The 10,662-nt window shown below is 41.0% G+C and overlaps 2 protein-coding genes across 2 annotated transcripts in view; one reads left to right on the forward strand and one right to left on the reverse strand.

The window, feature by feature from the left end:
* The window catches only part of cst3 (cystatin C (amyloid angiopathy and cerebral hemorrhage)), an 8,325-nt gene extending 8,160 nt beyond the window's left edge, over positions 1-165 (reverse strand). The window contains exon 1 of the mRNA XM_062058477.1: positions 1-165. This exon is cut by the window's left edge and continues 113 nt beyond it. Within this exon, the coding sequence (XP_061914461.1) occupies positions 1-88 (88 nt within the window). The 5' untranslated portion in view covers positions 89-165.
* Positions 166-216: 51 nt separating this feature from the next.
* Positions 217-9,598, forward strand: ephx5 (epoxide hydrolase 5). Its single transcript, XM_062058475.1, has 9 exons — positions 217-442; positions 3,315-3,531; positions 3,633-3,813; positions 3,960-4,169; positions 6,282-6,411; positions 6,632-6,843; positions 8,870-8,978; positions 9,105-9,230; positions 9,298-9,598. Exons 1-9 carry the CDS (start codon positions 420-422, stop codon positions 9,497-9,499), a joined length of 1,410 nt encoding a protein of 469 aa, XP_061914459.1. The 5' UTR covers positions 217-419; the 3' UTR covers positions 9,500-9,598.
* The last annotated feature ends 1,064 nt before the right edge of the window (positions 9,599-10,662 follow it).

Genomic DNA, 10,662 nt, shown 5'->3' on the forward strand with positions numbered 1-10,662 from the left:
CATTCCCATCTGTGAAGCCCCCGACAAAACTGGTAAAACCCAAGGCGCAAACGGCCCCAAAGACGAGGAAAGCGATCTTCCAAAACATGGCGAGACTTGCTGAATCCCCGAACTCTCAACTGCAACTACAAGGGTCGCTTTGGTTACTTTATAAAACAGCTGCGTCACGGGATGTGATTGGCTCTGGTGTCGACCAATCCGCGTCGTGTTGACGAACTTTATTTCCGGTCAGTGGTCTGTGGGCGGGTGGTAGTTCTGATGTCGATGTTTGAGGAGTTCGACTAGGCTTTGGTACATTTTGAACGGATTCCATTAGCTACCAAGCTACAATATATTATTTAGTCTTCCAGAAGAGACGTTTTGTCCATTCTGTAACCTGTTCTCTGCAATTACACGTGGGCGTTCACCTTTGGAACACAATGCAGCGAGTGCAGTTTTTGAAGTAAGTAAACTTTGAGCCGCAGCTAGGAACGTCACGACAATTAAAAAAGTGTTAGGCTTAACCCTTGTGTGGTGTTCGGGTCTGTGGGACCCGTATTCATATTTTATTAAACGATTAATGATACAATTAATTAATTTTTCAAACTGAGACTCACTTTGGCTCTGTGAAGAACATATATCAGAATACATATTTAATGACCACACACCATACACCCACCCCTACACATTTCTATTACATATAAGATGTCCGGGTGTGGACCTGGGGCTAATAGAAGTGTGGAAATTGATGTTTTGTGTAACACACACACACACACACACACACACACACACACACACACACACACACACACACACACACACACACACACACACACACACACGCACACACGCACGCACGCACGCACGCACACACACACACAGACAGACAGCAGGCACACAGGAGGAGGACAGAGTGTAGGTCAGTGGTTCTTAACCTTGTTGGAGGTACCGAACCCCAACAGTTTCATATGCGCATTCACCGAACCCTTCTTTAGTGAAAAATAAAATTGTTTTTTTTTTCAAATTCAAGACTTAAAGTTATATGTTTTTTTTACTGGTGCACAAAATGAACTGTTCATGAACATCACCTTGTTCAAAGAACACAACCAACACAGTGCATGAACTCACAACAAATTACACACCTGCAAATCAGTGTGACTTCTGCTGTTGCCGTATCCATGATACGCCGATAGGGACAAGTTTTTATTTACACGATGAGTCAGGTTTGTCTTGACCTCGGCGACGGAGGCTCCGCCGAACCCTGAGGGCGACTCACCGAACCCCTAGGGTTCGATTGAACCCAGGTTAAGAACCACTGGTGTAGGTACACAGAACATCAGAGGGTCAAATGTGCGAGAAAATGAGAGCAGACAGTGTTGACAAACAATGTTGCAACCTTGTGTGGGAACCGCTGGTGCAGAAACAAAAGAAGAATCCCTGTGGGATGCAGAAACTGGCAGAGAAATTGTCCGTGCAACGTTCATATTGTTGTTACTCAGCCAGCGTTGGTGGGTCTGATGGACCCGTTGCATTTTGTGGCTTTTAATGCCTCACAATCAAACACTTTTATGTAAAAATACTGAACAGATGTTTATTGGGATAAGGTAAACATCTGTTCAGTATTTTAATATAAAAGTGTTTGACAGTGAGGCATTAAAAGCCACAAAATGCAATGGGTCCATCAGACCATTTTGTGGCTTTTAATGCCTCACAATCAAACACTTTTATGTAAAAATACTGAACAGATGTTTATTGGGATAAGGCAAACATCTGTTCAGTATTTTAATATAAAAGTGTGACTGTGAGGCATTAAAAGCCACAAAATGCAACAGGTCCATCAGACCCACAAACGCTGGCTGAGTAACAACAATATGAACATTACTCAAGGGTTAATTAGCTCCAGCATAAGGGGAGTCCAATTTTTTGTAAAAAATAAAAATAAACATAGAACAACTTTAAAACATTTTCAAATACAGTAGAGCCACAAGGGTAAAGAGAAAAAGCTGTAAGGCGGACCATAACACAACGCTTTGTCTCCATATATACTGTAGTAGTGGTGTCAAACCGAATGATGGCCACTTGCAACTGTCAATATGTATATAAATGTATGATTACCTCATATTATCAAGCCATTTCATATGAATTTGATTATTATTAGAGATGTCCGATAATGGCTTTTTTGCCGAAATCCGATATTCCGATATTGTCCAACTCTTAATTACAGATTCCGATATCTACCGATACCGATATATACAGTCATGGAATTAACACATAATTATGCCTAATTTTGTTGTGATGCCCCGCTGGATGCATTAAACAATGTAACAAGGTTTTCCAAAATAAATCAACTCAAGTTATGGAAAAAAATGCCAACATGGCACTGCCATATTTATTATTGAAGTCACAAAGTGCATTATTTTTTTTAACATGCCTCAAAACAGCAGCTTAGAATTTGGGACATGCTCTCCCTGAGAGAGCATGTGGAGGTTGAGGTGGGCGGGGTTGAGGTGGGGGGGCAGCAGGGGGTGTATATTGTAGCGTCCCGGAAGAGTTAGTGCTGCAAGGGGTTCTGGGTATTTGTTCTGTTGTGTTTATGTTGTGTTACAGTGTGGATGTTCTCCCGAAATGTGTTTGTCATTCTTGTTTGGTGTGGGTTCACAGTGTGGCGCATATTTGTAACAGTGTTAAAGTTGTTTATACGGCCTCCCTCAGTGTGACCTGTATGGCTGTTGACCAAGTATGTGTTGCATTGTGTGTGTGAAAAGCCGTGGATATTATGTGACTGGGCCGGCACGCAAAGGGAGTGCTTTAAGGTTTATTGGCGCTCTGTACTTCTCCCTACGTCCGTGTACACAGCGGCGTTTTAAAAAGTCATAAATTGTACTTTTTGAAACCGATACCGATAATTTTGAAACCGATACCGATAATTTCCGATATTACATTTTTAAGCATTTATCGGCCGATAATATCGGACATCCCTAGGACTTGAACAAGAAATGCATTAATTAGCACAAAATACCTTTCTCTTCAATTGTCTCTACTTTTACCCGGTGTCATCTGTTGCACATTTTTTTTTATAATGCAATGAGGAATGTTTTTATGATATTTGAGCTATTTTCAAACTTATTCTAGCCAATAGTATGTAAATAATAGACTATATATGGTATATCCATTCATACAATATATCAAGTCAATCAATTGCGCCAAGATCGTTTGCATGTAGGGGAAACCCTGTCGATAGCCCGGCCCCTGGGCCAATTCTTATAACCCAATGTGGCCCTCAAGACCTCTGAGTTAGTCATTCAAATTCATTCATTGTTCCTTTTGTCCTGCAGAGACTCCTTCACTGGTTTGGATGCGTTTCAAAAGCAGATTGTAATTGGGACAGGTGTGGCTACAGGTGTTGCGCTGGTGTACATTCTGCATAGAAGACGCCAAAAAGTCCAAACTATTCCTCTTGGAGAAGGATGGTGGGGAGCAGGAGATAAGCCACGGTCAGAGGATGACAGTATCTATTCCTTCGAGGTGCAAACCTCAGATGATGAAATAAAGGTTTGTTTATGAGACACATACACATTATGGTATAGAAAAAGCTTGACTTGACTAGATATAAATATGTGCAATAATGTAAAAAAACATGCCTTATTCAACAGGACCTCCATGAACGCATTGACAAAACCCGCTATGCTGACCCTCTGGAAAATTCCACTTTTCAGTATGGGTTCAATTCGACGTACCTCAAGAGTGTGGCTTCCTACTGGAGGCATGAGTTTGATTGGAAAAAACAAGTGGCGATGCTTAACAAGTATCCACACTTCAAAACCAAAATAGAAGGTACCTCAAAAAGGAACAATAGGCACCAACATTGTAAAAAAATATATTGTTGTTATAGTATAATTTTCTTTTCTAGTGTGCCCTCAATACATCTCTTGGTGAACTATGTGTTTATGTATCCTCCAAATGTTCTCTTCTCTCAATAGGAATAGACGTGCATTTCATCCATGTGCGTCCTACCAAACACAAGAACCTAAAGGTGGTTCCACTCATGCTTGTCCATGGCTGGCCAGGCTCCTTCTTTGAATTCTATAAGGTCCTGCCAATTCTCACAGAGAACCACAATGGTCTCACCTTTGAGGTCATATGTCCATCTATACCTGGCTATGGTTTCTCTGAAGCCCCTCATAAACAAGGTATTGGTCCATAACAGAAAAAAACAGGGTATGTATTCAAACAGTGCTTTGGTGTGATTCCATTACAGGGGCTCTTTGCAACATTTACACGGATGCCTAGAGGGCGCTAACTTTCCAATGTATTTTAAGCGTTCTATCACGCCCTATTACGCTTCTACAACATAATGACGTAATTAGGTGTGTATACGTAACATGTGCACGCGCATTAGCTTTGGGTGTTGTTGGCTAATAATATTGATTTGGATAGTTAGCGATCATTGAATGTGTATTCCATCATAACCACAACATGACTAGAAATAGTTTGTTGCTTCTTTTAGACTGCTTTTGTAAGTGTGCACGTGCTCCCTGCACATACGTGTTGGCAAGACAGTGTGAGTTAACACTAATCATTTTTTCCGGGCGTCAAAAAGTTTTATTACATAAATGTAGTAATTGCAAAAAAATATAGGCCATTTTAAAACGAATGTGTTCTGTTAAACCACTAATGGTAACAGAAGCTAGCTGTTACATTTTTTTGGTTTGAGAAATGTAACTGTAAGGAAGTTGCAAACAGCCCCTAAACTGCACAGTAAAGAACATATGCATAAAGCAGGCCTTTTAATTTCTTCCAGTCAGACAATATTCCGATATAATGTAGTTATTATTTTACCACGACATATTTCAAATGTCTTCTGCAGTATTCAGAAGAGCCACTTGATCACAGTGATGTATTAGCTTTTCTTATAGGTGCGGCCAGCCAGGTAGACGTGTCATAACTACCTTTTATGCTTATTTACAGGGGCATCTGAAAAACTTTGAATATTGTGCACAAGTAACTTGATATCAGAAGTTATTTCAACACCAGTCAATGTCTTTTTGTAGTTTGTGTCGTGTTCAGATTTGAACCCCAGACTTCACTTACAATCAATGTGGGTCATTTTGGCGCACACCGGGTTTAAGATTATTGTGTTCACTAGGGGTGTAACGGTACGGGTATTTTATCGAACCGTTTCGGTACGGTGGTTCCGGTTCGGTGTGGAGGTGTACCGAACGAGTTTCCACACTTTTCCATATTAAGTAGCGTACTGCACATTGTGTAAACAATACTCAAAATGCCGGACACCTGAGGCATCCAAGAAACCCCGCCCCGACAGCTGCGCAAAAGAGGACACGCCCGGCGAAAAGAGGACGCACAGCCAGTCTATCCCTGCCCGTTAGCCGCCAGCATGCCAGCAAAAGAGGACATGTCCGGCGAAACCGATCGCTGCTAGCGGCGACCGGGCCAGGTCCCGACCACACGTCCTCCCCACACCGGACATGCCCTCCCCCGCGGGGCCGCCCGGGTGGTGCCCCCCAAATGTCCGGCACCTCGAGCTATGGTTGCGTGTATTAACAATGTACGTTCAGAGTTAAGAAGGTTAAAAACTAAACAAATTGTGAAGGTGCGCAGCAGCATTCGTGAGGGAGGGGCAGAGACAGAGAGAGCGCGAGCGAGAGAGTTATGAGTTATGATAAACGCGCTTGCATCTGCTTTTTATCCATAGATTTATCAGATTCAATTTTTATTATCTATAGCAGGGGTGTCAAAAGTGTGCCTCGGAGGCCATTTGCAGCCCACAGCTAATGTTTTAAAGGCCCACGGCACATTCTAAAAATACTATTAAAATAAACAAAAACATAACAAAAGTGAAATAAAAAAGCTTAAAGGTTAAATGTAATTTAGAAAAAGTTGCAAAACAAAGCTGTTTTTTTTTCTTTCAAACAGTCATTGCTCAAAACATAATATTGAATCAAAATCAATGTTATTATGAATTATTGACCTACCCAAGGTTCCGATTACTTCACATCAAATATTCCACTAAGAAAAATATTTTTGGTGGAAGATTTTGCAAATTTGGTAAATAAATAACCAAAAAATTTATATTTTGTTGTTTTCTTACTGTACCGAAAATGAACCGAACCGTGACCTCTAAACCGAGGTACGTACCGAACCGAAATTTTTGTGTACCGTTACACCCCTAGTGTTCACACCAGCTAGCTGTGCTAGCAGAGCAAATGCACCAGAAAGATTTTAGCCGAACCCAGCATGACAAGGGTGAACGCACCTTTAAAAAATCATGTCCTTCTTTCCAGGCTTTAACACTCTTGCTGCCGCCAGAATTTTCCTGAAGCTGATGGAGCGTTTAGGGTTCTCCCAGTTTTATCTGCAGGGAGGAGACTGGGGTTCTCTCATCACCACCAACATGGCGCAGATGAAACCTCAGTAAGTAAGAAACAACACTTTTCAAACAGTGAACAATGTGTTGTCAACACATTGGAATTTTCGCCACACAAGCTCCATTGTGACAGTATTGCAACAACTTATCGAAATGCTGAGACAGTGCTTGCAGTGTGCAAAAGACACCGATCCTGCAAATTCCTCGATGGAAACATGCTGTGCTTGTCGTTTTTGTTGCCTAATTTTTCAACTCTGTTTTTTTCAGATGTGTGAAAGGCCTCCACTTAAATATGTTTTCATCGAGAAAAGGGTTCAAAGTGATGTTGTCCATCCTGATTGGCTCTTATCTCCCCTTCTTGGTGGGCCTGAGTCGCGAAGATGTCCGCCGCCTGTTTCCATTCTTTGAAAAGAATGTGTGGGAAATCTTGAGGGAAACAGGATACATGCACATTCAGGCTACTAAACCTGATACGGCAGGTAGGAACCATTTTAGTTGAATTCAACCCAAATTTTCTGCAAAAATCCACCTTTAAAATCGGACAACGCTTGGTGTTTGAACTGTTGTCCTGCGTGACGTGACACAAGGCTACTTTTTTAGCGTAATCAATCAGGAGCAAAGAAATGACTCTAGGGATGTGTCGAGCGATCGGTTTCGACTGATTTTTGTGAAAAAGTATGTGATCAGCCATTGCAGATTTATGACTGACAAGCTGCTAGCAGTTGATTATGTGTCTCCATAGACAATGTTGAGCCGCTCCATTAACTTATTAACAATAACCTGCACTACGGCAAATAAACTGCATTTTCTAGTATCTTAAGTATCCCTATCAAGTTTCATTATCACCGCACGACAATGCTAAACATGTTAAGCCAGGAGCAACTGCTAAGATAGCTTTGAGCAACACCAAGAAATACGTGAAACCAAGTCACAGCAGAAAGTAGGAAGTTATTTACAGGAAGTACATTAATGAGAGTCTAGAGAGAGGATAATATGACAACTGTTGGTGTGTCAGCATTGTCCAAATCAGTACACGGCAAGTAAAAGGAGGGGGGATTGATCCTTAAATTGGTGGTGTCGATACCAAAGGTAGTATCAGTATACAATTGATGCAGGAGTAATTAGATGGACACTTTTATTTTCTCAATAATTGTGTTGTCGTTTTTGTTAATTCCTTGGATACAGTAGGGGGCAAAACACAAAGGATTTAAATGATTAATACATGCAACACCTTGCAAAATTATTCACCTCCTTGGCTTTTTACCTATGTTGTTGCTTTACAACCTGAAATTCACATGTTTTTTAATACACAGTTTATGTGATGGATCTGCTCAAAATAACCTAACAACTTAGGTTATGTGAAGTGAAATGAGAAAAAATATATATTAAAACATTATTTAAGATAATAAAAAAATGAAAATTGGCTTGAGCATATGTATTCACCCCCTTTACTATGATGCCCCTCAAAATGTTCTGGTGATATCTGTTTCCTCCAGAAGTCACATCATTAGTTAGGGTTGGGTTATAAAGAAATATCCACATATTTGATGATCCCTTAAAGCACCCTCAAATCCATCATCTTCAGATGGAAAAAACATGGGACCACAACAAACCTGCCAAGACAGAGCAACCCACCAAAACTCAGCTTGGGGAAGGAGGGCATTAATCAGAGAGGCTACTAAGAGGCGGCTAATAATACAGCCAACGATCTATTACGCTTATAAAGCCCTCTTAAAAAAAGTCCAACAACAACAATATACATGCTGTAAGAATGCATGTAATGTGCCTTGATAACATGTCATATTTACTGCAGTTTGTAATTTAAAACATTTACGGTTACTTCTTTCCTGGGGGCTTTGATTTCACAGAGCACGTAGCAACGACAGTGTTCATTGCTATGCACAACAAAAACATAGCGAGCACTTTTTGGGTTTTGCTACTGATAACGGCAAACTATGTGAGAGCCTTGGAGAGTTATCATGTATCACTATTGCTAAGTGTTTCAAATAAAAACATACAACTGTGACTTACAATTTCCGCTCTCACCAGGATACCGACTGATGGGATAGTTTTATCGACCAGCCCTTGTGCTCTTCTTGAGCTGCTCAATTCAGAATAATGCTTACTCTTCAGATTAAAAAAAAAAGCTTCCTAGTGATGATGCAGTAGTTTTATGCTGCATTCCCTTTGTTGAGAGCCAAGTTGTAGTATCAAGTTGGTAGCGCGTGGATTTTCAAAGTTGACCAACTTATCGGCTTAGTTGGTGCCACAACCTTTTACTATACACGTGAGATGTATCATTTATAACCTAGCGTTAACTTTTCTTAACTCAGAGGCAATACAGAAGCATCAATTATGGCAGGTCATAACCAACGTTACCAGCAGCTCCAGTTAGGAAAAAAAAAATGGGTTGGACTGTTAACTTTGGTGACTTCCCAGTATTTAGTTGTGTCAAGGCAGGTGTGAGAGGTGTAATAACTAGCATGACTGCTGTTGTTTTTCCAGGCTGTGGGGTGAATGACTCTCCTGTAGGCTTGGCTGCCTACATTCTGGAGAAGTTCTCCACCTGCACTGACATGGAATACAGAAACCTGGCGGACGGTGGGCTGGAAAGGTCTAAGACTACATATAATGTTTTTTCATTTTAGGAAGGTTTATGATGTCTGTAGTAACTAAATGTGTGTGTGTGTGTGTGTGTGTGTGTGTGTGTGTGTGTGTGTGTGTGTGTGTGTGTGTGTAGGAAATTTAGCCTGGATGACCTCCTGACAAACGTTATGATCTACTGGACCACAGGCTCCATTGTCTCATCCATGCGCTTCTACAAAGAGAACTTTAAGGGTTCTCTAGATAAAAGAGTGGATTTAAGGTATGTCTACATAACCATATGTGTTTTTTAAATGTAATCATTTGTTGAACAAACTGTTTCTCCCCAGGACGAAGATATTTGTTCCTACTGGACTGGCGGCCTTCCCTATGGAGCTGATGCACTGCCCTAAGTCGTGGGCCCAAATCAGGTTTCCTAACATAGTCTCCTACACGTTCATGCCCCGTGGTGGTCACTTTGCTGCCTTTGAGGAGCCTCAGCTCTTCGCCACTGATCTCATCCAGTTTGTTAAAAAATTGGAGAAGCTTTGAATGAATGTACGCGTGTTTCATGAAAGGGTTCCTATGCACATTTGCTTACACTAAAAAGCTTTTTTTTTTTATAAATCAGTACATTTTTTATTTCCTTTAGTGGACCATGTGTGATTTTTTTTATTTAAATTTTTTTAATAAAATATTGGGTGGCTTTGTATCTAAGAAGGTGCACAATTTGGTGTTCATTCAAATTAGGTATGCTTGGTGTTAGTTTATAGATTACAGTAGTTGGTGCTTTATTTTATTGCTGACTGATGAATGTCCCAAATGTGCCCTGCACATATTTTTGTCTCCAAAATCATGTGTTACACTACTTTGCACTACTAATTGTACTCTGAATAGACAGAAATGTTAATAACACTTAAATGCAGCCAAATAACAGCAATATTATGCTTTGACACGTTCAATGCTTTAAACATGTAATGCACTATTATTAAAAGTATTTTTCTTATCAGCTGTCCTTGAAAGTTACTTTATTTCGCAAAATGATACAGAACAAAACAGTACTTGAAAACTGAAACATGCTGACTGACATGTTTATTTTGTCCGTATAGTAGGATACAATCCTGCATCCTGCGTCACAGTTTGCTGCAATCTTCTTCTTGCATATATTCTCTCAACAAAAATAGCATATGAAGGTGGACAGAATGATAATTTGAATATTTTGCTAGGCTTAAGATCGTTAGATGATAATTCTTATGTCCCCATCTACTGGTGCTGGAGGAAATGTTAATTCACATGGATTAAATCAGGGGTGTCAAAGTCAAGGTCAGGATCCGGCCCGCGAATGAATTATCTATGGCCCCCGGGATGATATTTGATTAGTATTAGAACCGGCCGGGGCAGAACGGTGGAGGGGTCAGTGCGTCTGCCTCACAATACGAAGGTCCTGGGTTCGATCCTGCGCTCGGGATCTTTCTGTGTGGAGTTTGCATGTTCTCCCCATGACTGTGGGTTCCCTTCGGTACTCCGGCTTCCTCCCACCTCCAAAGACATGCACCTGGGGATAGGTTGATTGGCAACACTAAATTGGCCCTAGTGTGTGAATGTGAGTGTGAATGTTGTCTGTCTATCTGTGTTGGCCCTGCGATGAGGTGGCGACTTATCCAGGGTGTACCCCGCCTTCCGCCCGATTGTAGTTGAGATAGGCTCCAGCGACC

The sequence above is a fragment of the Entelurus aequoreus genome, linkage group LG09 (genome assembly GCF_033978785.1).
Source record: "Entelurus aequoreus isolate RoL-2023_Sb linkage group LG09, RoL_Eaeq_v1.1, whole genome shotgun sequence".
NCBI classification, from domain to species: Eukaryota; Metazoa; Chordata; class Actinopteri; order Syngnathiformes; family Syngnathidae; genus Entelurus; species Entelurus aequoreus.